Genomic DNA, 26,645 nt, shown 5'->3' with positions numbered 1-26,645 from the left:
GGGCCAGGGGGTGTGGTGCTGCAGATTGTATCATCATAGCCCCACCCACACTATACAATGCTGTAAACTTTGACAGTGTGCAGTAAGGGGTGTGGCCACAATGACATGATTCCCCGCCCCTGAACCGCCCACTGCAAAAGAGTCCAGAAGGCTGCTCTACAGCCATGGCCACAAGTTTTGAGAATGACACTAGTATTGGTTTTCACAAAGTCTGCTGCTACAGTGTTTATGATGGCAATTTGCTTATACTCCAGAATGTCATGAAGAGTGATCAGATGAATTGCAATTAATGCCTCTTTACCATGACAATGAATTTATGACCTGATTCAGACCCGCTCGCTAGATGTGGCTGCTCGCTCCCACGTATGGAAATTCAGCTAAGTGGCGTCAAGGCAGCCTCTAGCACGGCAAGGTATAAGCACGTCCACTATGTATTAGCGAGCGATCACTTTGTGTTACTATTCGCATGCGCAAATTTGTAAACATCGTCGCCAGCAACGAGCAATCGCTTGTTAGCGAGCTGGTCTGAATGAGCTCCTTGATCCCAAAAACAAAATTTCCACTGCATTTCAGCCCTGCCACAAAAGGACCAGCTGACATTATGTCAGTAATTCTCTCGTTAACACAGGTGAGAGTGTTAACGAGGACATGATGATTGAGTTAGAATAACAGACTGGAAGCTTTAAAAGGAGGGTGGAGCTTCAAATCATTGTTCTTCGTCTGTTAACCATGGTTATCTGTAAGGAAACGTGCAGTCATCATTGCTTTGCACAAAGAGGGCTTCACAGGCAAGAATATTGCTGCTAGTAAGATTGCACCTAAATCAACCATTTATCGGATCATCAAGAACTTCAAGGAGAGAGGTTCAATAGTTGTGAAGAAGGCTTCAGGGCGCCCAAGAATGTCCAGCAAGCGCCAGGACCATCTCATAAAGTTGATTCAGCTGCGGGATCGGGGCACCAACAGTGCAGAGCTTGCTCAGGAATGGCAGCAGGCAGCTGTGTGTGCATCTTCACGCACAGTGAGGCGAGGATGGCCTGGTGTCAAGAGGGCAGCAAAGAAGCCACTTCTCTCCAGGAAAAACATCAGGGGCAGACTGATATTCTGCAAAAGGTTGAGGGATTGGACTGTTGAGGTCTGGGGTAAAGTTATTTTCTCTGATGAATCCCCTTTTAGATTGGGGCATCTGGAAAAACGCTTGTCCGGAGAAGAAAAGGTGAGCGCTACCATCAGTCCTGTAACAAGCCAACAGTAAAGCATCCTGAGACAATTCATGTGTGGGGTTGCTTCTCAGCCAAGAGAGTGGGCTCACTCACAATGTTGCCTAAGAACACAGACATGAATAAAGGATGGTACCAAAACATTCTCCAAGAGAAACTTCTCTCAACCATCCAAAAACAGTTTGGTGACGAACAATGCCTTTTACAGCATGATGGAGCACCTTGCCATAAGGCAAAAGTGATAACTAAGTGGCTAGGGGAACAAAACATCGAAAATTGTGGGTCCATGGCCAGGAAACTTCAGACCTTAATCCCATTGAGAACTTATGGTCAATCCTCAAGAGGCGGGTGGACAAACAAAAACCCACAAATTCTGACAAACTCCAAGCATTGATTAGGTAAGAACGGGCGACCATCAGTCAGTATGTGGCCCAGAAGTTGATTGACAGCATGCCAGGGCGAATTGCAGAGGTCTTGAAAAAGAAGGGTCAACACTGCAAATATTGACTCTCGGCATAAACTTAATGTAATTGTCAGTAAAAGCCTATGACACTTATGAAATGCTTGTAATTGTACTTCAGTATACCATAGTAACATCTGACAAAAAGGTCTAAGAACACTGAAGCAGCAAACTTTGTGAAAACCAATACTTGTGTCATTCTCAAAACTTTTGGCCATAGCTCTACAGTCACAGGAGTCAGGGAATTTGGGAGTCTCCCGTATTGTCCCAGAGAGTAGTCAAGATTACTACTAAAAGATGGGTGGGATGCATGACGCATGGCACTAGCAAAGCATTCCGCCGGTCATCACAAGCATTCCGTCGTTGTTAACGTCGGTATGCATGATGATCCCGCAAAGGGCTGCTCTGTCAGTAAGAGCGGCCCTTTGCATTGGAGGGACTTCCGGGTCTACGACACAGAAGCCCCTCCGTCCTTCTGCGCATGCGCAGAAAGACGCACGCGACTCGGGGGCTGCTGGGATGGATCTGATTGGATCCCTCTATCAGCACTCTGCGGAGAGAATCCCATAGGCTTCTATGGGTAACGCCATCAGGAAGATGGCGTTACCCACCGCAGGCGAGATGCATCAAGGGTAAAAATGCGTTACATTTTGTCTAGAGGGCGTGGGGGTACTGTCACACTTTGTGTAGAGGGGATGGGGTACTGTTACACTTTGTGTATGGGGGTGGGGGTACTGTTACACTTTGTGTATGGGGGGTGGGGGGTACTGTTACACTTTGTGTAGAGGGGGTGGGGGTACTGTTACACTTTGTGTAGAGGGAGCGGGGGTACTGTTACACTTTGTAGAGGGGGGCGGGGGAACTGTTACACTTTGTGTAGAGGGGGGCGGGGGAACTGTTACACTTTGTGTAGAGGGGGGGTACTGATACTCTTTGTGTAGAGAGGGTGGGGGTACTGTTACACTTTGTGTAGAGGGGGCGGGAGTACTGTTAAACTTTGTGTAGAGGGGGTGGGGTACTGTTACACTTTGTGTAGAGGGGGTGGGGGTACTGTCACACTTTGTATAGAGGGGGTGGGGGAACTGTTACACTTTGTGTAGAGGGGGCGGGGGTACTGTTACACTTTGTGTAGAGGGGGGGGGTACTGATACTCTTTGTGTAGAGAGGGTGGGGGTACTGTGACACTTTGTGTAGAGGGGGCGGGAGTACTGTTACACTTTGTGTAGAGGGGGTGGGGTACTGTTACACTTTGTGTAGAGGGGGTGGGGTGCTGTCACATTTTGTGTAGAGGGGGGTGGGGTACTGTCACACTTTGTATAGAGGGGGTGGGGTACTGTCACATTTTGTGTATGGGGGGTGGGGGTGTGCATTACTTGTATATGACGGGGGCTATTTCGATCTTAATTTATGTAACTTTAAACAAAAGTTGCACATTTCCATATTGTTATGAGTGTTCATGACATGTTTTTTTTTATATAAAACTGGTCTTTTGATATAAAGATTCACCTTGTGTATTGTCACAGTATTATCCTGAACCTGGGGCATAACTGGGTCACCTTTATCCAATACTCACATCATTTGTAGCTATGTGTCACAGAGCTGGATGTAGTGCCAGGCCCTACATCATTTATCCTCACCTCTTGACTCATTTACATGAAGTTACATTTTCTAATTTTCTCAGCTTTACCTGTCTGCCACCCATAATGCCTATGGCAACATCTGGCCTTATTGGAAATCTTCTGAAAAGAAACCCATAAATCTATTTCTATTCCATATAGAACTAGATTATTACAAACTATACAATTATTATTATCAAGTGTGCCTGGAGTCCGGGACCAATATTTCATCTGAATTTAAATCACGCAATTATCATACATATAAGGGGCTCTCAAATCTATATTCGCTTACCAAAAAATTCAGTCTTGGGCCGGCCCTGATGGTTATGGTCAGGTTGCAAGAGGACAGGGTTAGGGTTAGACTATGGGAGGGGAGGTTAGGTTCAGGCTATGGGAGGGGAGGTTAGGGTCAGGCACTAGGAGGAGGGTTAGGCTATGGGAGGGGAGGTTAAGGTCAGGCACTAGGAGGAGGGATAGGACCAGGGTTAGTTGTAATCACTGCTGGAAGACGCACAGGATTGGCCAGAAGTCATCCTGACATCATTGCCGCACTCGAAAGACACAGCTGGAGCCGCCAAATCCACCGTAACAGGTAAGTCACCACAAGACCACTAGGAACATTTTTGTCTACATTCTAATCATGTGGACAGTTTATCAGTGTCGACGACCATGTTGTCATTCTCATGTCAACAAAATATTTGTTTCTTCCGGTTGTTATTAATGATAAATAGTTATGTAGAGATAATTTGATGTAGTTGAGCAGAGGCGTTTTGGAAATACACTCTTGAGCCTCATCTGCTCTATTGGCTGTAGTATCCCCCATTCTTCTCCAACTCTGCCATCTCATGACATGCTGAGAGCTGTAAATCTGTGCGAGTGTGGTTTTCTGCCATATTTGTCTACCCCCCAGAGATACGACTCTGACTCGTCCGCAGTTGCTCGTAGTTACGTATGTTCTGCCCTGATGCATGCACGTTGTGAAACATTGCAAGATCCGTTTGCAAAACAGATGCGTATTGCATGTTCCTTCAGGAAACTTTAAATTATAATACGCCTACTGTAGATAATATTTAGCTGTGAAGACTTTTTTTTTTTTACATAGCCTTTTTCATATTTCCAGTATATATCATAACTATAAATAGTAATCGACTCCTAGAACCCAATACAAATCCTAAATGGCTGTCTAGCTGTGCTCCAGGAGTGGATGAGTGCAGTAGCGGAGTCTGCAACCCACCTCTGCTCTAGAAACCCTCAAAAACAGACAAGACTTGACAATTTGTTTGCTCAAGCATTTAAGGGGTATTTACCTTCAGGCGTCGGTATTCTGACCGTCGGCATCCCGACCGCTGGGATCCATTACTCAATGGTTAAAAAAACCACCTGCTGCGACCGCGAACACTTGACACATCCGTACCGCCACCCGAAAAATCAGACCCAATACGTCAAAACCATTTTCAACTATTTTTATTTTGCCCAAAATTTGCGCCCGTTTTTCGCTAAAGTAAGCGACTTACGAAATTTTTTTTTGGTTTTTTGGTCATTTATCATTAGAGGGAGTGTCCAAAGGATTCTGAAAGAAATCCCCACGTTTTTAGCCAAAAATAGGGATTTTGCTTTTTTTTTCTCCTGGTCTGGGATGGAGAAAACTTTTTTTCCAGTTTCTTTTTTTCCATTTTCGCCTGTTTTTGGTGAAAATGTTGCAATTTTTTTTCTTTGCGAGAAACAGCCGTTTTCGACAATGCCGAAAAAAACGTCAGGTTTTGCCGCTAATTGAATACGGCCCCCTGTAACAGTTGGGAACTGATTGGTTGGTCGTTTATCACTCTGCACCTTATCACTTTTCATACGTTTGCCCCAAAGTGCTTTACATTTGCATAAAAAAAACCCCCATAAGATACAAAATAAGCGGGTAAAAGTGAGCAGTTTAGGATTTTTTTTCCGGTTATTTATCATTAGGGGGAGTGTCCAAAGGGTTCTGAAAGAAACCCCACATTTTTAGCCAAAAATAGGGATTTTGCAGTTTTTTTGTCTAAAATTTCGCCTTTTTTTTTTTCCGCGTAAAACAGCCATTTTCGACAATGGCAAAAAAACCACCCATTTTTCGACGCTAATTGAATACAGCCCTGTGTTTAAAAAATGACAGTTGGGAGCTGATTGGTTGGTCGTTTAACACTCTGCACTTTATCACTTCTCAGAGCTTCATTCATCTGCCCCGGGCCTGCTTCACTGTTGTACGGTCAGCTGCAGGGAAGCGGCTGTGCTATACCATACAACTTAATTTGCTAATGTAGCAGGAGGTGTCTGGGGTAAATAGAGGCCTCCTCACTGCGTCGCAGATCCGAGTGCTGCGTCCTAGGATGCAGCATCAGATCTCCTGTGATACAATCAGCCACGCGTTGCACTATAACTTAGTAAAACAGAGAATAAACAGGTATTTTAGCCTCTTATTTTTTGTAAAGTTCATAATTGCGTTCTTTTAAATGAGCGGTTTGCTGGAATGTTTGTTGGATATAACAAGCAAAAGTTACTGACTTCTCTCCTCACCCAGACGTGTAACAATGACGCTGGGCCTGAATCAGAGACATGCACTATTCCCATATTTGCTGCAGTTGAGTGATTATCGGTTGACTACGCATGTGCCATAGTTGCACAGCGCAGGCGCCAAGGTACATCTGTGATGCCACTCATATTGAGGTCTCCTTCATAAAGTGACTGACATTCAGAGACCGTTTGGGGGATGTAACAGGGAATGGTGGCAAAAAATTTGGGGGGGGGCATGCCATAGCCTGCGTCTGCAATCCCGTACACAGGTAAAGTGGTTCCGATGTCTCAGTCCAGGTGGCCATTCTGCCTGTGGGCTTCTCAATATATATCCAGGCTAAGAATTCTGCCTAATCCATAGAGGAAGAGCCTGAACCCACAGAGACTGTTATTATGGTGAATTCACCTGAATTATTGCTTTGCCTGAGTTTATTTTGCCACCTTAAGCCTTTATTTTAACAGTGTATATAATACGGCCTATAACAGGTGTGTTTTATGCTCCATTGTGCTCCTGATCTTATTCAGGGAATTACTGATCCATTCCTTGCTGATATTTCCTGAATTTTACAAGATTTATGTATGTTGTTTGTATTACCTTCATTGTGAAGCAGAGGTTCCCAAACGCGATCCTTAAGGCTCCCCAACAGTACAGGTTTTAGAGATATCAGTGGTTGAGCACAGGTGGTTAAATCAATTTGACTGAGGTACTAATTAAGCCACCTGTGTTCATCCATAGCTATCCTTAAAACCTGAACTGTTGGCGAGCCTTGAGGACTGCATTTGAGAACCTGTGATGTAAAGGATAACCCCTGAAGAAGTCTTGTTAGACAAAACGCATAGGGTTACGTTTTTTTTTAACATATTCATTTTGGAGCAAGCAACTGGAAAAATCATGTCCCTAAAAGGGTGAATTTCATTAATGCAAAAGTGAGAAACTGAATGACGCATTGCCAAACTGTATATGATTGTACACTCTGTAAAAGTACTAATTTAATAAACTGTGGTCATAAAAAAGTTTAGTAATTGTTTAAGGGTGTCTATAATAATATACTTGTAGTAATTGTACGCGCTTTTGATACAGACAAATTAGCAAGTAAACCAAGTAAATGATTAAAATGTATTACAATCTTTCAGTTTAATATATATATATATATATATATTTATATATATATATATATTTATATATATATATATATATATATATTTATATATATATTATACAGGTTGAGTCTCCCATATCCAAAATGCTTGGGACCAGAGGTATTTTGGATAACTGAATATTCCGGATTTTGGAATAACTACATACCATAATTATATATCTTGGGAATAGGACCCAAATATACACACAGAATGCATTTATGTGTTATATACATCTTATACACACAGCCTGCATGTAATTTTATACAATATTTTCAATAATTTTGTGGCTCAAACAATGTTTGTGTACAGAAATGAAATTCATTTATGTTACATATATACCTTATACACACAGCCTGAAATTAATTTTATACAATATTTTTAATAATTTGTGCCTTAGACAAAGTTTGTGTAGATCGAACCATCAAAAATCAAAGGTTCATTATCTGAGTCATGCCAAAAAAATTCCGTATTTCGGAATATTTGAGATATATGAGAATATATGAGAGACTCAACCTGTATAACTTTCTTTGCGGACCGGCACTCACCCCAAACAGTCGATGGCTCCGGATATAAATGATGTAGATAACCGTTGAAAGCAAGAGGCGGCACTCAGGAGACTTGTGAAATGACTGATACGTTTATGTAAACTTATTACATGACACCACACCAACGTTTCGGGACACACCCGTCCCTTTGTCAAGGTATAACTGCTGTTACATAAACGTATCAGTTATTTCACAAGTCTCCTGAGTGCCGCCGCTTTTGATGTTAACGGTTATATATATATATATGTGTGTGTGTGTGTATATGTATATATATATATATATATATATATATATACATATATATCCAAAGTTAGGCCGCACTCACATCTTCAATAGATTAAGCAATCACTCAGGTGTCTTCCCAAATCCACTTGCGTAGATAAAACCATGGAGACGAAGAATGGGGCACTATCCAGGTTTCTTCAAGCATATAAAAGTTGCTGTTTATTACTCACATATTGTTAAAGGTGCTATAATGCTCAAATGTTTTCACCCTTCATCAGGAATCACAACCAACACAACGGTGCATGTACAGACACCCAAATCACCTACAACAAGGAAAGTCCAACCCCCTAGTCATATAAGTACCCACATCACACCTGAGATATAAACATGTTTAATGAGGTCATCAACTAGCCACACAGCCCAATCTATCAGTGCCGACAAATGAACACTGTAGAAGTGCACGAAGTACACTGGGGAGTGCAAACTCACCTGGGGAGACCCAAGTCACATCACCTATAGAGACATGCTGACAGTGTGTATCACACCCTGAATTCCGGCGTACACCAGAAACGCTGGATCATATTATATATATAATGTACCTTGACAAAAGAGCCGGAGGGCTCTGAAACGTTGGTGTTTTACAGTAAATTGCTTTTTCTAAGTCCCGGAGTGCCGCTTCAGTCATTCAAGTGGGTGACTACATTGGATATTAGGGGAGATGTATTATAGCGACACGTTAAGTACCGCTATATCGCTTTCTGCTTCGCCTCTTTACCAAGGCGAAGCAGGAGGCACTAACGATGAGATGTATCATTATCATCATTTATTTATATGGTGCCACAAGTGTTCCGCAGCGCCTTACAAAGTACACAAACAAATAAGTAACCAGCGACTTACAATACAATACAAAGCAGGACATGGATAATAAACATAGCTATATTAGCGACCAGGGCTGCCATCAGAAATGGTGGAGCCCAATACTGACAAATTAGGCAGGGCCCCCCGCCCCAGATTATTCGTTCGTAAATTCTGTTACATTACTTGCTGTGCTGACATTTTTATTTGCATGTTTTTAGTTTAATATATCTAAGCACCAGATGTTTTCCGTGTGTGTGTGTGTGTGTGTGTGTGTGTGTGTGTGTGTGTGTGTGTATATATATATATATATATATATATATATATATACACACACACACTGCTCCAAAAAATACAGGGAACACTTAAACAACACAATGTAACTCCAAGTCATTCACACTTCTGTGAAATCAAACTGTCCACTTAGGAAGCAACATTGATTGACAATCAATTTCACATGCTGTTATGCAAATGGAATAGACAGTAGGTGGAAATTATAGGCAATTAGCAAGACACCCCCAATAAAGGAGTGGTTCTGCAGGTGGTGACCACAGACCACTTCTCAGTTCCTATGCTTTTTGGCTGATGTTTTGGTAACTTTTGAATGCTAGCGGTGCTTTCACTCTAGTGGTAGCATGAGACGGAGTCTACAACCCACACAAGTGGCTCAGGTAGTGCAACTCATCCAGGATGGCACATCAATGGGAGCTGTGGCAAGAAGGTTTGCTGTGTCTGTCAGCGTAGTGTCCAGAGCATGGAGGCGCTACCAAGAGACAAGCCAGTACATCAGGAGACGTGGAGGAGGCCGTAGGAGGGCAACAACCCAGCAGCAGGACCGCTACCTCCGCCTTTGTGGAACAGGAGGAGCACTGCCAGAGCCCTGCAAAATGACCTCCAGCAGGCCACAAATGTGCATGTGTCTGCTCAGTCAGAAACAGACTCCATGAGGGTGGTATGAGGGCCCGACGTCCACAGGTGGGGGTTGTGCTTACAGCCCAACACCGTGCAGGACGTTTGGCATTTGCCAGAGAACACCAAGATTGGCAAATTCTCCACTGGCGCCCTGTGCTCTTCACAGATGAAAGCAGGTTCACACTGAGCACATGTGACAGACGTGACAGAGTCTGGAGACGTCAAGGAGAACGTTCTGCTGCCTGCAACATCCTCCAGCATGACCGGTTTGGCAGTGGGTCAGTAATGGTGTGGGGTGGCATTTCTTTGGGGGGCCGCACAGCCCTCCATGTGCTCGCTAGAGGTAGCCTGACTGCCATTAGGTACCGAGATGAGCTCCTCAGACCCCTTGTGAGACCATATGCTGGTGCGGTTGGCCCTGGGTTCCTCCTAATGCAAGACAATGCTAGACCTCATGTGGCTCGAGTGTGTGAGCAGTTCCTGCAAGACGAAGGCATTGATGCTATGGACTGGCCCACCCGTTCCCCAGACCTGAATCCAATTGAACACATCTGGGATGTCATGTCTCGCTCCATTCACCAACGCCACGTTGCACCACAGACTGTCCAGGAGTTGGCAGATGCTTTAGTCCAGGTCTGGGAGGAGATCCCTCAGGAGTCCATCCGCCACCTCAGCAGGAGCATGCCCAGGCGTTGTAGGGAGGTCATACAGGCACGTGGAGGCCACACACACTACTGAGCCTCAGTTTGACTTGTTTTAAGGACATTACATCAAAGTTGGAGCAGCCTGTAGTGTGTTTTTCCACTTTAATTTTGAGTGTGGCTCCAAAACCAGACCTCCATGGGTTAATAAATTTGATTTCCAATCATAATTTTTGTGTGATTTTGGTGTCAGCACATTCAACTATGTAAAGAACAAAGTATTTAATAAGAATATATCATTCATTCAGATCTAGGATGTGTTATTTTAGTCTTCCCTTTTTTATACACACACAAAAAAAGCCTCTGGTGCTTAGCTATATTAAATGAAAAGCATGCAAATGTAAGAGTCAGCACAGCAAGTGATGTAACAGCACTTACCCACATGTATGTGTGTGATTATATATATATATATATATATATATATCTATCTATCTATCTATCTATCTATCTATATATATATATTCCAATTCAGGCACTCCGAATAGATGATATTACAATGCCGGTGCCCAGCTAGGAATCCTCACTCTGTGGATCCCAAATATACCAAACAACAGGCGGCAGTCAGTCAATTAAATGTCACAACACAGCAAAGTATAGTATAGATGCTGTGTAGTGACATCTAATTGACTGAGTGCCGCCTGTTGTTTGGTGTATGTATATGCATATACATACACCAAACATAAATTAGGCACTCCCTCCCTACAACAGAGCCCAAACTTACCTGGACACTCGGCCATCTCCGTGACTGGGAGCTCAGAGGACAGCCAGCGTAGAGTGATGTGCAGTACCGCGTGGAATACACCGCAGCAGCCAGAGAAGAGGAGATGAAGAGTCTCGGTGGAATTTAATACATGGAGATGGTCGCAAGCCAATCACAGCTCGCGGAATGGCAGCCAGCCAATCAGCTGTGATTGGCTTGCGGAACTATAGCCAATCAGCTGCTGATTGGCTGGCTTCCATTCCGCGAGCTGTGATTGGCTCGGTGCCGGCTCCATGTTGTAAATGTCACCAAGTCTCTTTTCTTCTTTGGCTTCCCCCGGATGCATTCCACCAGTGATGTGCGGTACCGCACATCACTGCATTTCACACTGCTACCCGGGCCCCCTCCCTCTCCGGGCCTGGGACTGGAGTCCCCGCAGTCCCACTCTGATGGCGGCCCTGTTAGCGACCTCTACACTCATAAGCAGTCAAGTGTTAGTTGCCCTAGTGGGGAGTAAGATATAAATGAAAATACAGTAAGGAGAAGCACAAGAGGATAGAGGGCCCTGCTCATTACAGCTTACATTCTAAAAGGGAGGGTCAGACAAACAGGAGTGACACAGATGGGGTAGGAGGGGAGGAAGGAAGATATAGCAGCAAGTTAGGATGAGAGCTGGAAGGCTTTAATGAAGTAGTGGGTCTTAAGAGCTTGTTTGAATGATTGTAGTGAGGTGGAGAGTCTGATGGGGAGAGGCAGGGAGTTCCAAAGGTGGGGATCAGCGCCGGCAAAATCTTGGAGGCAGGAGTGGGAGGAAGTAATCAGTTAGCACTAAAAGCGGCGTGTATTAAGTGAACGAAGAGGGCGGGCAGGAGAGTGAAGGGAGATGAGATCAGAGACGTAAATGGGGGAGGAATGGGAGAGGGCTTTGTAAGTGAGTGTGAGAACCTTGAATTGGATGAGATGTATGAACATCTCATCAGCTGGAGAGGGGGAACTTCCCCATGCAGCGATCCCCGCTAGAGACCACAGCGCATCAGCCTAGTGCTGAGGTCTAAGTTGCTTATTCATGTTCGCTGAGCTTATACAAGTATACTGGTCCTTTGATGATCGGACATTTGCCGCTGTGTGTGAGATGTACTTAGTCTTCCTGTTTTCTTGTGTCTCCCCTCTGCAGCATTACGGAACAGCTACTCATGTAACACCTGCAACATGGTGCTAAATTCGGTTGAGCAGTATCACGCACACCTGAAGGGGGCGCGGCATCAAAACAAGTAAGTGACAATTTAAATCCGTATATATACAGAGCAGAGCATAATGCTCACATTGAGCGATATGTCATACAGAATGTTATGGAGGACTGTTCGGAAGCGCACCTTGGATTTCCACCGCCGTGCTTTGGCAAAGTATTACCGTGGCAAAACGTACATCAGGTCACATCCAACAAGCTGGCTTTCTGCTCCTTATTCTCAGGTTAATGTGTGTCTGTTTAGATCGGCTGCTAGCATTGACATTAGTTTATGTTTTATATGTAATGTTATAGCTATAAATTTGTATCCTATTCTACATTACAGTGTAACTATGTGTCTTATATTACAACTTAGCTGAGCAGAGTACACACAATGGGCCAGATTGTGATGTGCACACATCTAGCGAATGTTACCCTAGTGCTTATGTAGCCATCCTGTGTATATCTGCCTGCCTCCGAGCGCACCTCGGACGTTTCTCTCCGCACATGAAATATGCGCTGATGGGCAGCATCTGGGTGGACCTGTCTCGTGCGAGTGTCAGGGGAGTTTTGTGGGTATGTAGCCAGAGTTGCGTCCTATTCCGAGCTGCGCATATGCAGAGGGAACGACTATTTCATACGGATCGTTCACACCAGGCATGCGGTATGTGTAAGTGCCAATACCAATGATGAAGGTTGCTCTATGTACACATTTGGAGACAATAATAAGCACTCCTACTGCAGAGAATAACCAGTCACTATAGCAGTACACTAGTGTGTGTGTGGAGACACTAATAAGCACTCCTACTGCAGAGAATAACCAGTCACTATAGCAGTACACTAGTGTGTGTGTGTGTGGAGACACTAATAAGCACCCCTACTGCAGAGAATAACCAGCCACTATAGCAGTACACTAATGTGTGTGTGGAGACACTAATAAGCACTCCTACTGCAGAGAATAACCAGTCACTATAGCAGTACCCTAGTGTGTGTGTGGAGACACTAATAAGCACTCCTACTGCAGAGAATAACCAGTCACTATAGCAGTACCCTAGTGTGTGTGTGGAGACACTAATAAGCACTCCTACTGCAGAGAATAGCCAGTCACTATAGCAGTACACTAGTGTGTGTGGAGACACTAATAAGCACTCCTACTGCAGAGAATAACCAGCCACTATAGCAGTACACTAGTGCGTGTGGAGACACTAATAAGCACTCCTATTGCAGAGAATAACCAGTCACTATAGCAGTACACTAGTGTGTGTGGAGACACTAATAAGCACTCCTACTGCAGAGAATAACCAGCCACTATAGCAGTACACTAGTGCATGTGGAGACACTAATAAGCACTCCTATTGCAGAGAATAACCAGTCACTATAGCAGTACACTAGTGTGTGTGGAGACACTAATAAGCACTCCTACTGCAGAGAATAACCAGCCACTATAGCAGTACACTAGTGTGTGTGGAGACACTAATAAGCACTCCTACTGCAGAGAATAACCAGTCACTATAGCAGTACCCTAGTGCGTGTGGAGACACTAATCAGCACTCCTACTGCAGAGAATAACCAGTCACTATAGCAGTACACTAGTGCGTGTGGAGACACTACTAAGCACTCCTACTGCAGAGAATAACCAGTCACTATAGCAGTACACTAGTGTGTGTGTGGAGACACTAATAAGCACTCCTACTGCAGAGAATAACCAGTCACTATAGCAGTACACTAGTGTGTGTGTGTGGAGACACTAATAAGCACTCCTACTGCAGAGAATAACCAGTCACTATAGCAGTACACTAGTGCGTGTGTGGAGACACTAATTAGCACTCCTACTGCAGAGAATAACCAGTCACTATAGCAGTACACTAGTGTGTGTGCAGACACTAATAAGCACTCCTACTGCAGAGAATAACCAGTCACTATAGAAGTACACTAGTGCGTGTGGAGACACTAATAAGCACTCCTACTGCAGAGAATAACCAGTCACTATAGCAGTACGCTAGTGTGTGTGTGTGCAGACACTAATAAGCACTCCTACTGCAGGGAATAGCCAGTCACTATAGCAGTACACTAGTGTGTGTGGAGACACTAATAAGCACTCCTACTGCAGAGAATAACCAGTCACTATAGCAGTACACTAGTGTGTGTGTGGAGACACTAATAAGCACTCCTACTGCAGAGAATAACCAGCCACTATAGCAGTACACTAGTGTGTGTGTGTGTGGAGACACTAATAAGTGCTCCTACTGCAGAGAATAGCCAACCACTATAGCAGTACACTAGTGTGTGTGGAGACACTAATAAGCACTCCTACTGCAGAGAATAACCAGTCACTATAGCAGTACACTAGTGTGTGTGTGTGTGGAGACACTAATAAGCACTCCTTCTGCAGAGAATAACCAGCCACTATAGCAGTACAGTAGTGTGTGTGTGGAGACACTAATAAGCACTCCTACTGCAGAGAATATGCAGCCACTATAGCAGTACACTAGTGTGTGTGCGTGGAGACACTAATAAGCACTCCTACTGCAGAGAATAGCCAGTCACTATAGCAGTACACTAGTGTGTGTGGAGACACTAATAAGCACTCCTACTGCAGAGAATAACCAGTCACTATAGCAGTACCCTAGTGCGTGTGGAGACACTAATAAGCACTCCTACTGCAGAGAATATGCAGCCACTATAGCAGTACACTAGTGTGTGTGGAGACACTAATAAGCACTCCTACTGCAGAGAATAACCTGCCACTATAGCACTACACTAGTGCATGTGGAGACACTAATAAGCACTCCTACTTTAGAGAATAAACAGCCACTATAGCAGTACACTAGTGTGTGTGGAGACACTAATAAGCACTCCTACTGCAGAGAATAACCAGCCACTATAGCAGTACACTAGTGTGTGTGTGTGGAGACACTAATAAGCACTCCTACTGCAGAGAATAACCAGTCACTATAGCAGTACACTAGTGTGTGTGTGTGGAGACACTAATAAGCACTCCTACTGCAGAGAATAACCAGCCACTATAGCAGTACACTAGTGTGTGTGTGTGGAGACACTAATAAGCACTCCTACTGCAGAAAATAACCAGTCACTATAGCAGTACACTAGTGTGTGTGTGGAGACACTAATAAGCACTCCTACTGCACAGAATATGCAGCCACTATAGCAGTACACTAGTGCGTGTGGAGACACTAATAAGCACTCCTACTGCAGAGAATAACCAGTCACTATAGCAGTACACTAGTGGTGTGTGGAGACACTAATAAGCACTCCTACTGCAGAGAATAACCAGCCACTATATGCGTACACTAGTGCGTGTGGAGACACTAATAAGCACTCCTACTGCAGAGAATAACCAGCCACTATAGCAGTACACTAGTGTGTGTGGAGACACTAATAAGCACTCCTACTGCAGAGAATAACCAGTCACTATAGCAGTACACTAGTGTGTGTGTGGAGACACTAATAAGCACTCCTACTGCAGAGAATAACCAGCCACTATAGCAGTACACTAGTGTGTGTGTGTGTGGAGACACTAATAAGTGCTCCTACTGCAGAGAATAGCCAACCACTATAGCAGTACACTAGTGTGTGTGGAGACACTAATAAGCACTCCTACTGCAGAGAATAACCAGTCACTATAGCAGTACACTAGTGTGTGTGTGTGTGGAGACACTAATAAGCACTCCTTCTGCAGAGAATAACCAGCCACTATAGCAGTACAGTAGTGTGTGTGTGGAGACACTAATAAGCACTCCTACTGCAGAGAATATGCAGCCACTATAGCAGTACACTAGTGTGTGTGCGTGGAGACACTAATAAGCACTCCTACTGCAGAGAATAGCCAGTCACTATAGCAGTACACTAGTGTGTGTGGAGACACTAATAAGCACTCCTACTGCAGAGAATAACCAGTCACTATAGCAGTACCCTAGTGCGTGTGGAGACACTAATAAGCACTCCTACTGCAGAGAATATGCAGCCACTATAGCAGTACACTAGTGTGTGTGGAGACACTAATAAGCACTCCTACTGCAGAGAATAACCTGCCACTATAGCACTACACTAGTGCATGTGGAGACACTAATAAGCACTCCTACTTTAGAGAATAAACAGCCACTATAGCAGTACACTAGTGTGTGTGGAGACACTAATAAGCACTCCTACTGCAGAGAATAACCAGCCACTATAGCAGTACACTAGTGTGTGTGTGTGGAGACACTAATAAGCACTCCTACTGCAGAGAATAACCAGTCACTATAGCAGTACACTAGTGTGTGTGTGTGGAGACACTAATAAGCACTCCTACTGCAGAGAATAACCAGCCACTATAGCAGTACACTAGTGTGTGTGTGTGGAGACACTAATAAGCACTCCTACTGCAGAGAATAACCAGTCACTATAGCAGTACACTAGTGTGTGTGTGGAGACACTAATAAGCACTCCTACTGCACAGAATATGCAGCCACTATAGCAGTACACTAGTGCGTGTGGAGACACTAATAAGCACTCCTACTGCAGAGAATAACCAGTCACTATAGCAGTACACTAGTGGTGTGTGGAGACACTAATAAGCACTCCTACTGCAGAGAATAACCAGCCACTATATGCGTACACTAGTGCGTGTGGAGACACTAATAAGCACTCCTACTGCAGAGAATAACCAGCCACTATAGCAGTACTCTAGTGCGTGTGGAGACACTAATAAGCACTCCTACTGCAGAGAATAACCAGTCACTATAGCAGTACACTAGTGGTGTGTGGAGACACTAATAAGCACTCCTACTGCAGAGAATAACCAGCCACTATAGCAGTACACTAGTGTGTGTGGAGACACTAATAAGCACTCCTACTGCAGAGAATAACCAGTCACTATAGCAGTACCCTAGTGCGTGTGGAGACACTAATAAGCACTCCTACTGCAGAGAATATGCAGCCACTATAGCAGTACACTAGTGTGTGTGGAGACACTAATAAGCACTCCTACTGCAGAGAATAACCAGTCACTATAGCAGTACACTAGTGTGTGTGCGTGGAGACACTAATAAGCACTCCTACTGCAGAGAATAACCAGTCACTATAGCAGTACACTAGTGTGTGTGCGTGGAGACACTAATAAGCACTCCTACTGCAGAGAATAACCAGTCACTATAGCAGTACACTAGTGTGTGTGGAGACACTAATAAGCACTCCTACTGCAGAGAATAGCCAGTCACTATAGCAGTACCCTAGTGCGTTTGGAGACACTAATAAGCACTCCTACTGCAGAGAATATCCAGCCACTACAGCAGTACACTAGTGTGTGTGTGGAGACACTAATAAGCACTCCTGCTGCAGAGAATAACCAGCCACTATAGCAGTACCCTAGTGTGTGTGTGGAGACACTAATAAGCACTCCTACTGCAGAGAATAACCAGCCACTATAGCAGTACACTAGTGTGTGTGGAGACACTAATAAGCACTCCTACTGCAGAGAATAACCAGTCACTATAGCAGTACACTAGTGTGTGTGTGGAGACACTAATAAGCACTCCTACTGCAGAGAATAACCAGCCACTATAGCAGTACACTAGTGTGTGTGGAGACACTAATAAGCACTCCTACTGCAGAGAATAACCAGTCACTATAGCAGTACACCAGTGTGTGTGTGTGGAGACACTAATAAGCACTCCTACTGCAGAGAATAACCAGGCACTATAGCAGTACACTAGTGTGTGTGTGTGTGGAGACACTAATAAGCACTCCTTCTGCAGAGAATAACCAGCCACTGTAGCAGTACACTAGTGTGTGTGGAGACACTAATAAGCACTCCTACTGCAGAGAATAACCAGCCACTATAGCAGTACACTAGTGCGTGTGTGTGTGGAGACACTAATAAGCACTCCTACTGCAGAGAATATGCAGCCACTATAGCAGTACACTAGTGTGTGTGGAGACACTAATAAGCACTCCTACTGCAGAGAATAACCAGTCACTATAGCAGTACCCTAGTGCGTGTGGAGACACTAATAAGCACTCCTACTGCAGAGAATAACCAGCCACTGTAGCAGTACACTAGTGCGTGTGGAGACACTAATAAGCACTCCTACTGCAGAGAATAACCAGTCACTATAGCAGTACACTAGTGCGTGTGGAGACACTAATAAGCACTCCTACTGCAGAGAATAACCAGCCACTATAGCAGTACCCTAGTGCGTGTGGAGACACTAATAAGCACTCCTACTGCAGAGAATAACCAGTCACTATAGCAGTACACTAGTGCGTGTGGAGACACTAATAAGCACTCCTACTGCAGAGAATAACCAGTCACTATAGCAGTACACTAGTGTGTGTGGAGACACTAATAAGCACTACTACTGCAGAGAATAGCCAGTCACTATAGCAGTACACTAGTGTGTGTGGAGACACTAATAAGCACTCCTACTGCAGAGAATAACCAGTCACTATAGCAGTACACTAGTGCGTGTGGAGACACTAATAAGCACTCCTACTGCAGAGAATAACCAGCCACTATAGCAGTACCCTAGTGCGTGTTGATACACTAATAAGCACTCCTACTGCAGAGAATAACCAGTCACTATAGCAGTACACTAGTGCATGTGGAGACACTAATAAGCACTCCTACTGCAGAGAATAACCAGTCACTATAGCAGTACACTAGTGTGTGTGTGTGTGTGTGTGTGGAGACACTAATAAGCACTCCTACTGCAGAGAATAACCAGCCACTGTAGCAGTACACTAGTGTGTGTGCAGACACTAATAAGCACTCCTTCTGCAGAGAATATCCAGCCACTGTAGCAGTACACTAGTGTGTGTGGAGACACTAATAAGCACTCCTACTGCAGAGAATAGCCAGTCACTATAGCAGTACACTAGTGCGTGTGTGGAGACACTAATAAGCACTCCTACTGCAGAGAATAACCAGTCACTATAGCAGTACACTAGTGAGTGTGGAGACACTAATAAGCACTCCTACTGCAGAGAATAACCAGCCACTATAGCAGTACCCTAGTGCGTGTGGAGACACTAATAAGCACTCCTACTGCAGAGAATAACCAGCCATTATAGCAGTACCCTAGTGCGTGTGGAGACACTAATAAGCACTCCTACTGCAGAGAATAACCAGTCACTATAGCAGTACACTAGTGTGTGTGTGGAGACACTAATAAGCACTCCTACTGCAGAGAATAACCAGTCACTATAGCAGTACACTAGTGTGTGTGGAGACACTAATAAGCACTCCTACTGCAGAGAATAACCAGCCACTATAGCAGTACACTAGTGTGTGTGGAGACACTAATAAGCACTCCTACTGCAGAGAATAACCAGTCACTATAGCAGTACACTAGTGTGTGTGTGTGTGTGTGGAGACACTAATAAGCACTCCTACTGCAGAGAATAACCAGTCACTATAGCAGTACACTAGTGCGTGTGGAGACACTAATAAGCACTCCTACTGCAGAGAATATGCAGCCACTATAGCAGTACACTAGTGTGTGTGGAGACACTAATAAGCACTCCTACTGCAGAGAATAACCAGTCACTATAGCAGTACACTAGTGTGTGTGGAGACACTAATAAGCACTCCTACTGCAGAGAATTACCAGCCACTATAGCAGTACACTAGTGTGTGTGTGTGTGGAGACACTAATAAGCACTCCTACTGTGTGTGGAGCAGTGGCGTAACTAGGGTATTTGGAGCCCAGGGCAAATTTGAAAAGGGAGACCCCCCCCCCTCCGATGTGCGCGCGGCCAAAAAAATGGGCGTGGTCACTTAAAAATGGGGCATGTCAACATGACACACCCCTTTATTTTCTCACTGAACATTCCAATCCATATGCACCTTAACCCCAGTAGTACCCCCTATACAGTACCCCCAGTATGCAGTTGTGGTCCCTCTTATGCAGGCCCATAGTAGTGCCCCTTATACAGTATCCCCAGTAGTGGTCCCCCTCATACAGCCCCCAATTAGTTCCCCTTACTTAGTACCCCCAGTAGTGGCCCCCCCAAATGCAGTGCCCCACGTAGTGTTCCCCCTTATGCAGTGCCCCCAGTAGCAGTACCCACAATGCAGTGCGTCCAGTAGTGGTATCCCCTTATGCAGTGCCCTTTATATAGTGCCCCCAGTAGTAGTCCCCCCCATGCAGTTTTCCCAGTAGTGGTCCCCCTTATCCAGTGCCCCCTGTAGTGGCCCTTCCTATTATTGCTCACAGTAGGGGGACCACTAGTGCAGTGCCTCTAGTAGTAGGCCCCTTTTATAATCCCCCAGTGGTAGTTCCCCCCCCCCCAAGTAGTAGTCCCCAGTAGAGGTTCCCCCTCCCTATTAAGTGCTCCCAGTAGTAGCCCCCCCCAGTAGAGGTCCTCCCAATAATGGTGCCCCCAGTAGTAGCCCCCCCCAGTAGAGGTCCTCACAATAATGGTGCCCCCAGTAGTAGCCCCCCTCAGTAGAGGTCCTCCCAATAATGGTGCCCCCAGTAGTAGCCACCCCTCCCCCGTTGTGCCCCCACCCCCAGTAGAGGTCCCTCCAGTAGTAGCCACCCCCCTCCCCCGTTGTGCCCCCAGTAGTGCAGACAGGTTTAAAACATATATATATAAAAATATACTTACCTGAATCCACGCTGCTCCTGCTCCGGTCCGCGACACCGCTCCCGCCGCCGCCGCCCGCCAGTCCTCCCAGACTGGCGTGCTCAGCATTATGGGAGAGACGTCATGATGTCATGACGTCTGTCCCATTACCCACTGCAGGAGCCGGACGGAAGTCCGGCTCTTGCAGTGGGTGCTGCAGCAGTCAATGAGAGTCTATCTGACTGTCATTGGCTGCTGTTTAACACCCTACATCGCCGCCAGCGCTGTCGGCGATGCGTGTGTTATGCACAACCTGAGCCCGCCTCCTAGCGCTATTGGGCAAGCGCTCAGGGGGAGGGAATGGGCTCAGCTGTGAAGCACAGGACCGGCGCTGGAAGCCTAGCGCCGGTCCTGTGTAAATGTGTAGTGCTGACCGCACTCATTGCGGTCGGCGCTACACTGGCTAACTAGGGCGGGCCAGTACCGTGGCCAGCGGCGCCCCCCCCCCGCGCGCCGCCGGTCCCACGGCGCCCAGGGCACTCGCCCCGCTCGCCCTGCCCAAGTTACGCCACTGGTGTGGAGACACTAATAAGCACTCCTACTGCAGAGAATAGGAAGAAACCTCACAGATAGATAGTGGGTCTGCATTCTGTTATGGTGCAATACAGTATTCTGTGTGGAGGAAATTATTATCACTGGTACATACTGCAGACAACCAGAAGCCTCACTGTCTAAATAACACTAATTACCATCTGAGCAGCTGCTCTGGCCATTCCAGATAATTATTTTATTGCACTGTAGCAGATATATTGTACAGATAGTACAGGAATGGAATACAGACATTATTTCTCATCTGGTAACAGCACTTTACTGGTCAATTGTTTTCACTTTGCATCACCAAATTATCTGATATATTTCCTGGATTTTGATGGATTAATAAAAGTTATCATTTAATGTACAACACCACAAGACGTCCCCGATATATAGGATACTTTGCCCTTTTCTCTTAGTTTCCATTATAACAGGGAAACCACAATCATGGGGACCAGCTACCGTAGGGAAATCCGGTGTGGGGAAACAATGGAAACATGGGTGCAGGGCAGGCCACAAGGTGAGGGGCTGTTATGGGCACCCCTTGGTTCATGCACCTAGGTACACTGCGCGCCCTGCATTCATTGTGTACATGCCATTGGCTACGGGTCCCTATGCCGTTACAAAAATTACTTAAATAAAAAACATTTTTTAGATAAACTTTAATCGACTAAAATACTCCAGACGTACCTCCTTCACCATAAAAGAAAAATAATAATAATTTTTTCATCCAGTATAACCCATATAGAAAAAGAAAATTTCTCATGTATAATCCCAAAACATACAAAGTTGCATTAAAAATAACAAAACCTTGGCCTATAAGGTCCTATTAACCTGAATAGGAAATATGGTACTTTACAACATGTATACAAGGTCAGAGTGACAGGAAAAGTAAAGTAGTGCCGATAGCCAAACTATTAGTGATCAATGGGCTTCTGATAATGGTACTGATTCAGAGGCGCTCGCTATTTGCGAGTGCTCGCTATTTGCGAGCGCTCGCTCTGAATAAGGGCAGATTTTTTTTAAACAAAAATCTGCCTCCAGGCCACTCCCATAGCTGTGGGTGACCACCCACAGCTTATGCGGGCGGCCTGGCGATGGTTGCGATTATCGCGACCATCAGGCTTGCGACGAGACCCTTGTGGTAGGGTCTCGTCCACCGCAATCCCCAGTGAACTTCCTGCTGTAATAGAGCAGGAAGTTGACTACTGACATCACGTGTGATGTCAGTAGGGCCGCCCACAAACGGCAGGCGTTCCTTCGGCAACACCTCCGTTTGTGCAGCCACCCCCCCGACCCGCCTACAAAACGGGGCGAGCTGTCGATCAACATCGACAGCCTCCCCATTTTGCTGCGAGCCCCGAGCGAGTGAAGTTTTCACTTGCTTCGGGGCTCACGCACGCGCCATCGACCCGCTTGAGAGCGCTGTGCACTCGCGAGCGAGTCTGAATCAGGTTCAATGTGCAGAAGAATGTTCCTGATTTTGGGTTACAATCTAAATAGCTTTGCTGGTTTTATGCACACACATATCTTCAAATAGATCCCCTGCAGTTTAAACGGCGCAATCCGGGTCAGGGCGACCTGGATCGTGCTGCATGTCTGCCGATTGGCCAGCTTCAATGGCGCTTGGAGATGACATCATCTCCAAGCATCCACTTCAACGCCAGAAAAGTCGGGGCTCTGCAGCCCCGGCTCCGGTGTGAACGGCGCCTACCTCAGGGTCAGACCCGGTATTTCGGTATAACAGCGGTATTAGATAATACAGTAATTTCTTGCTGAATATTGCATGGAGCCAATCAAAGTCTGTGGGGTATATTTACTAAAGTGAGAGTTTTTAGAAGCAATCAGATTCTAACTATTATTTTCTAGATGATACTAGTTAAGTAGAATCTGGTTGGTTGCTATGGGCAACATCTCCACTTCTAAAAACTCTCACTTTAGTAAATATACCCCCAGAGTGTTTGGAACAGGTATAGGGGCTGCCTCAGAGGTGCACCCAATCCGCACGCAGCGCCGTTGTTCACGTGGTTGAGCGATTAGTGGTGTGGGAGTGTCGTGGGCGTGGCATGGGAGTGTTGGGGGTGTGTCTGTGAGCGCGGCTGGGTTCCCAAATGCACAGCCGCAGCCACAGAGACCATAGTCAGACAGAGACACTGCACCTGCCATAGGACTAGTGCCGGTGGTGCGCCGATGGTGGCATCTAAAGAATCAGTGGCTGTTTTACAGCGCGCAGAGACGCTGAACGTGGAAGTCTCAGGGCGTTTGCTTATTATCACAGCGGCGACTCTGGCAGCTGACCAGCAATGTTCACCTCTGAAGCAGGCCTATAATCTCCTATTTATATACCATCCGTACATACAATGTCAAAACTTATTCGGCTGTGCTATGGTATAGGCAATGCCCTATATAATGATCTGAGGGTCTCATTCAGACCCGCTCGCGAGCGGGTCGATGGTACCCAAATGCGCATGCGCACGACGGAAGGAGCTCCGTCGTGCGCATGCGCGAGACCCGCATAGCGACAGCCAAGCTGTCGCTCCGGGTCTCGCACCAAAGGGGGCGTGCTGTCGATGGTGAGTGACGCCGGGGGCGTGGCTGCCAGACTGAGGCGTTCCCATGGGAACGTCTACCGTCTGGGGCCGGCCCCACTGACATCACTAGTGATATCAGTGGGTGTGATTTTGGCTCTGATAGAGCCAAAATCACTCCAGGGCTTGCGGCAGCGAGACCCTACCGCAGGGTCTCGTCGCAAGCCCGATGGTATCGCGACCATCATCATGGACGCTTGCATAAGCTGTGGGTGGTAACCCACAGCTATGCGAGCGTCCAAAAGGGTGTTCCAAATTTAAATAGGACAGCCCTGATTCAGAGCGAGCACTCTGGTCAGAGCGTCCGGCTCTGAATCAGGGCCAGGGTCTCTACACGGTGATTTCACAGGAATAACACAATGGCCTAGATTTCCCAGAGAGAAGAAATCTCCCTCCATTCATCTCACTTGTGTATTAATTTACCACTACTGAGAATCTAGGCCACGTAGGCTCTATGTCCAAGACTACATGTACATTGTCCTATCCCTGTGCCCACTAATGCTGCCTTCTGCTAATCTTCTCCTGCGTCTGCCCTAGGCCCCATTCTTCTGTTAAGTTACCCAGGTCTCTAGGTTTGTTTATCTAATATATATATATATATATATATATATATATTGTGACACAGTTAGGTTAGGGGGTCCCTCTCCTGGGTAGAGGACTCCTTCCTTTCACACACAGCAGCTGGGAAACAGTACACCAGACTGGATGCAAGTACAAGCTGGTCGGCGCCAGTCTTTATTGTACAATGTCAGAAACAAACATAAAGAAAACATAAACATAAATCCTAGCCCTGTCGGGGCACTAACTTCACAGGTAGTTCCCTCACTACCAGAACCTGGCAGGGCCTAATGCCCTCACCAGCAACAAGGGCACAGCACAACACTTACAGTTAGGTTTTCAAGTGTCTCTGAGCAAACTCCCTGTCTGCTCTCCCAGGTGAAACAATCAGCCCTCAACACACTAGGTTTATATTGGCCACCCTCAGGTGGGAACCCAATCAAGCCTGTTACCAGGCTGCGAGAACCAAAACCTGGAGTGGCCGTGGGTGGAGCCCTCCCTCTCCTCTCACCCACAACCCCCAGGTCCCAAACCGGCTTTTCAAAAAGCCGAGACTCAAGCCTGCTACACTGCAGACTTTCTCCTGGGGATTTTAAACACATAGGACAGGAATCTGGGATAAATGTCCCTGCCACAGACCACTTTACCAGTGATCCTATCACAATATATATATATATATATATATACTGTGTATATAAATATATATATATATATCATAGTTGCTGACTTTCTGGCTGCTCCTTCCAGGAGGGAGCAGCCAGATCGGCAGGACGGGGGGGCGTGCACGGGACAAGGAGGAGTGGCCGGGTGGGTGACAGGCATTTGTGGGTGTGGCAGGGACGGGACCACGCGATCACGTCATTTTGGCCCCACCCCCGCTACACAATGCCGATAATACAGGCATTGTGGAGCAGGGGGCGGGCCAAAATGACGCAATTCAGTTTGAATCGCGTCACTGTCCCCCTTCGCCGTAGGGGGGGGGGTGGTCGGGGGGATCGGCGGCTGCCAGGAGGCTTGTCTGCCTTTCCGGGGGGCTGGGAGCTGCACCTGATTTTCGGGAGGGTAGGCAAGCCTGATAGATATAGATATATATATATATATATATATACAATATTTGAAGTTAGTTTGCTTGTAAAGCTGCCATATCTTACATAGTTATTTAGTATAAGAAAGGTACGCTATTAGACCCCGTAGCGACATTGCAACAATGCGTCAAGGCAAAAGAGCAAATTAATTGGTCCGTTTGTGTGTCTGTCTGTCCGGTTATGCATTCAGACACCCCTGCACTGATCGGGATGAAACCAACGCGAGGTGGTACAGTTGGATCGTGGCCAGGTTTTAGGGGGCCTAGGGTCCTGTTCGGTCCTCCCGTTGGTGTACGCTGGGCAGAACTTTGACCCAGGGAGCCTGTTCTGGGCCTTCCACTGGATGGATTTGGTTGAAAATTTCACAGAGTGATAACATTGGATCCCAGAAGACATACTGGGGGGTTGAGGTCTCTGCACGCTGTCGTTGCAGGGGTGTTTCCGAATTTGTAACCGGACAAACAAACAAACCAATGAATTTTATATATAGTATAAGATTTGTCAGTCACTCTCTCGCTTTGTCGCGTTGTCACTATGTGGTCTAATAGCTGACTTTTTTTTTATACTAAATAACTGTAAGGTTTGACAGCTTTACCTTGAGAGCTGTGGAAGATATTTGCCAACAAACAAACAAACTTCATGTGATGTTGCCCCGCCCATTTTGAGATGGCCACGCCCCATTTTTGAGTCACCTGCACAATTTCTCTAAACTTAAATCCTTATAATCCAGCACTTCTCTTCCTTATAACTGACCAATGCATACTGAGATCAAATATTAGAATTATGGGCTGGAAGTGGCATAGCACTTCTCCTTAATCTTTTATTAGTAGAATAGTTGTTAAACCCGATGTGCTGGTAATAATTATTGGACAGCAAGAGTCTGAGTAGTGTATAATATATCAATTATTATTATTAAAAATGACTTCCATAGCGATAGCATATTCTGTTGCGCTTTGTGTTTCTACTGAATCAGAGGGATCATGTTCACAGAAACATATGAAAAGGAAGGTGTCTGAACTGTCTGCACAAATCTGAGTTATCCATATCTCCAAATATTGTAGGATAATTTGGAACAACATTTTTAATTAGGAAATAGTGGATACGCAACATAAAAT

At 45.7% G+C, this 26,645-nt stretch overlaps 1 protein-coding gene across 1 annotated transcript in view; it reads left to right on the top strand.

The window, feature by feature from the left end:
- ZMAT4 (zinc finger matrin-type 4) overlaps positions 1-26,645 on the top strand; it is a 577,993-nt gene that overhangs the window by 443,007 nt on the left and 108,341 nt on the right. Inside the window, exon 6 of the mRNA XM_088449955.1 lies at positions 12,090-12,186. Within this exon, the coding sequence (XP_088306081.1) occupies positions 12,090-12,186 (97 nt within the window). The remainder of the gene's footprint in view (positions 1-12,089; positions 12,187-26,645) is intronic.

This window comes from Taudactylus pleione, unplaced genomic scaffold (genome assembly GCF_031769625.1).
Source record: "Taudactylus pleione unplaced genomic scaffold, aTauple2 ptg000502l, whole genome shotgun sequence".
NCBI lineage: Eukaryota > Metazoa > Chordata > Amphibia > Anura > Myobatrachidae > Taudactylus > Taudactylus pleione.
Note: the sequence above shows the minus strand (reverse complement) of the source record. Positions and strands in the feature narration are given on the sequence as shown.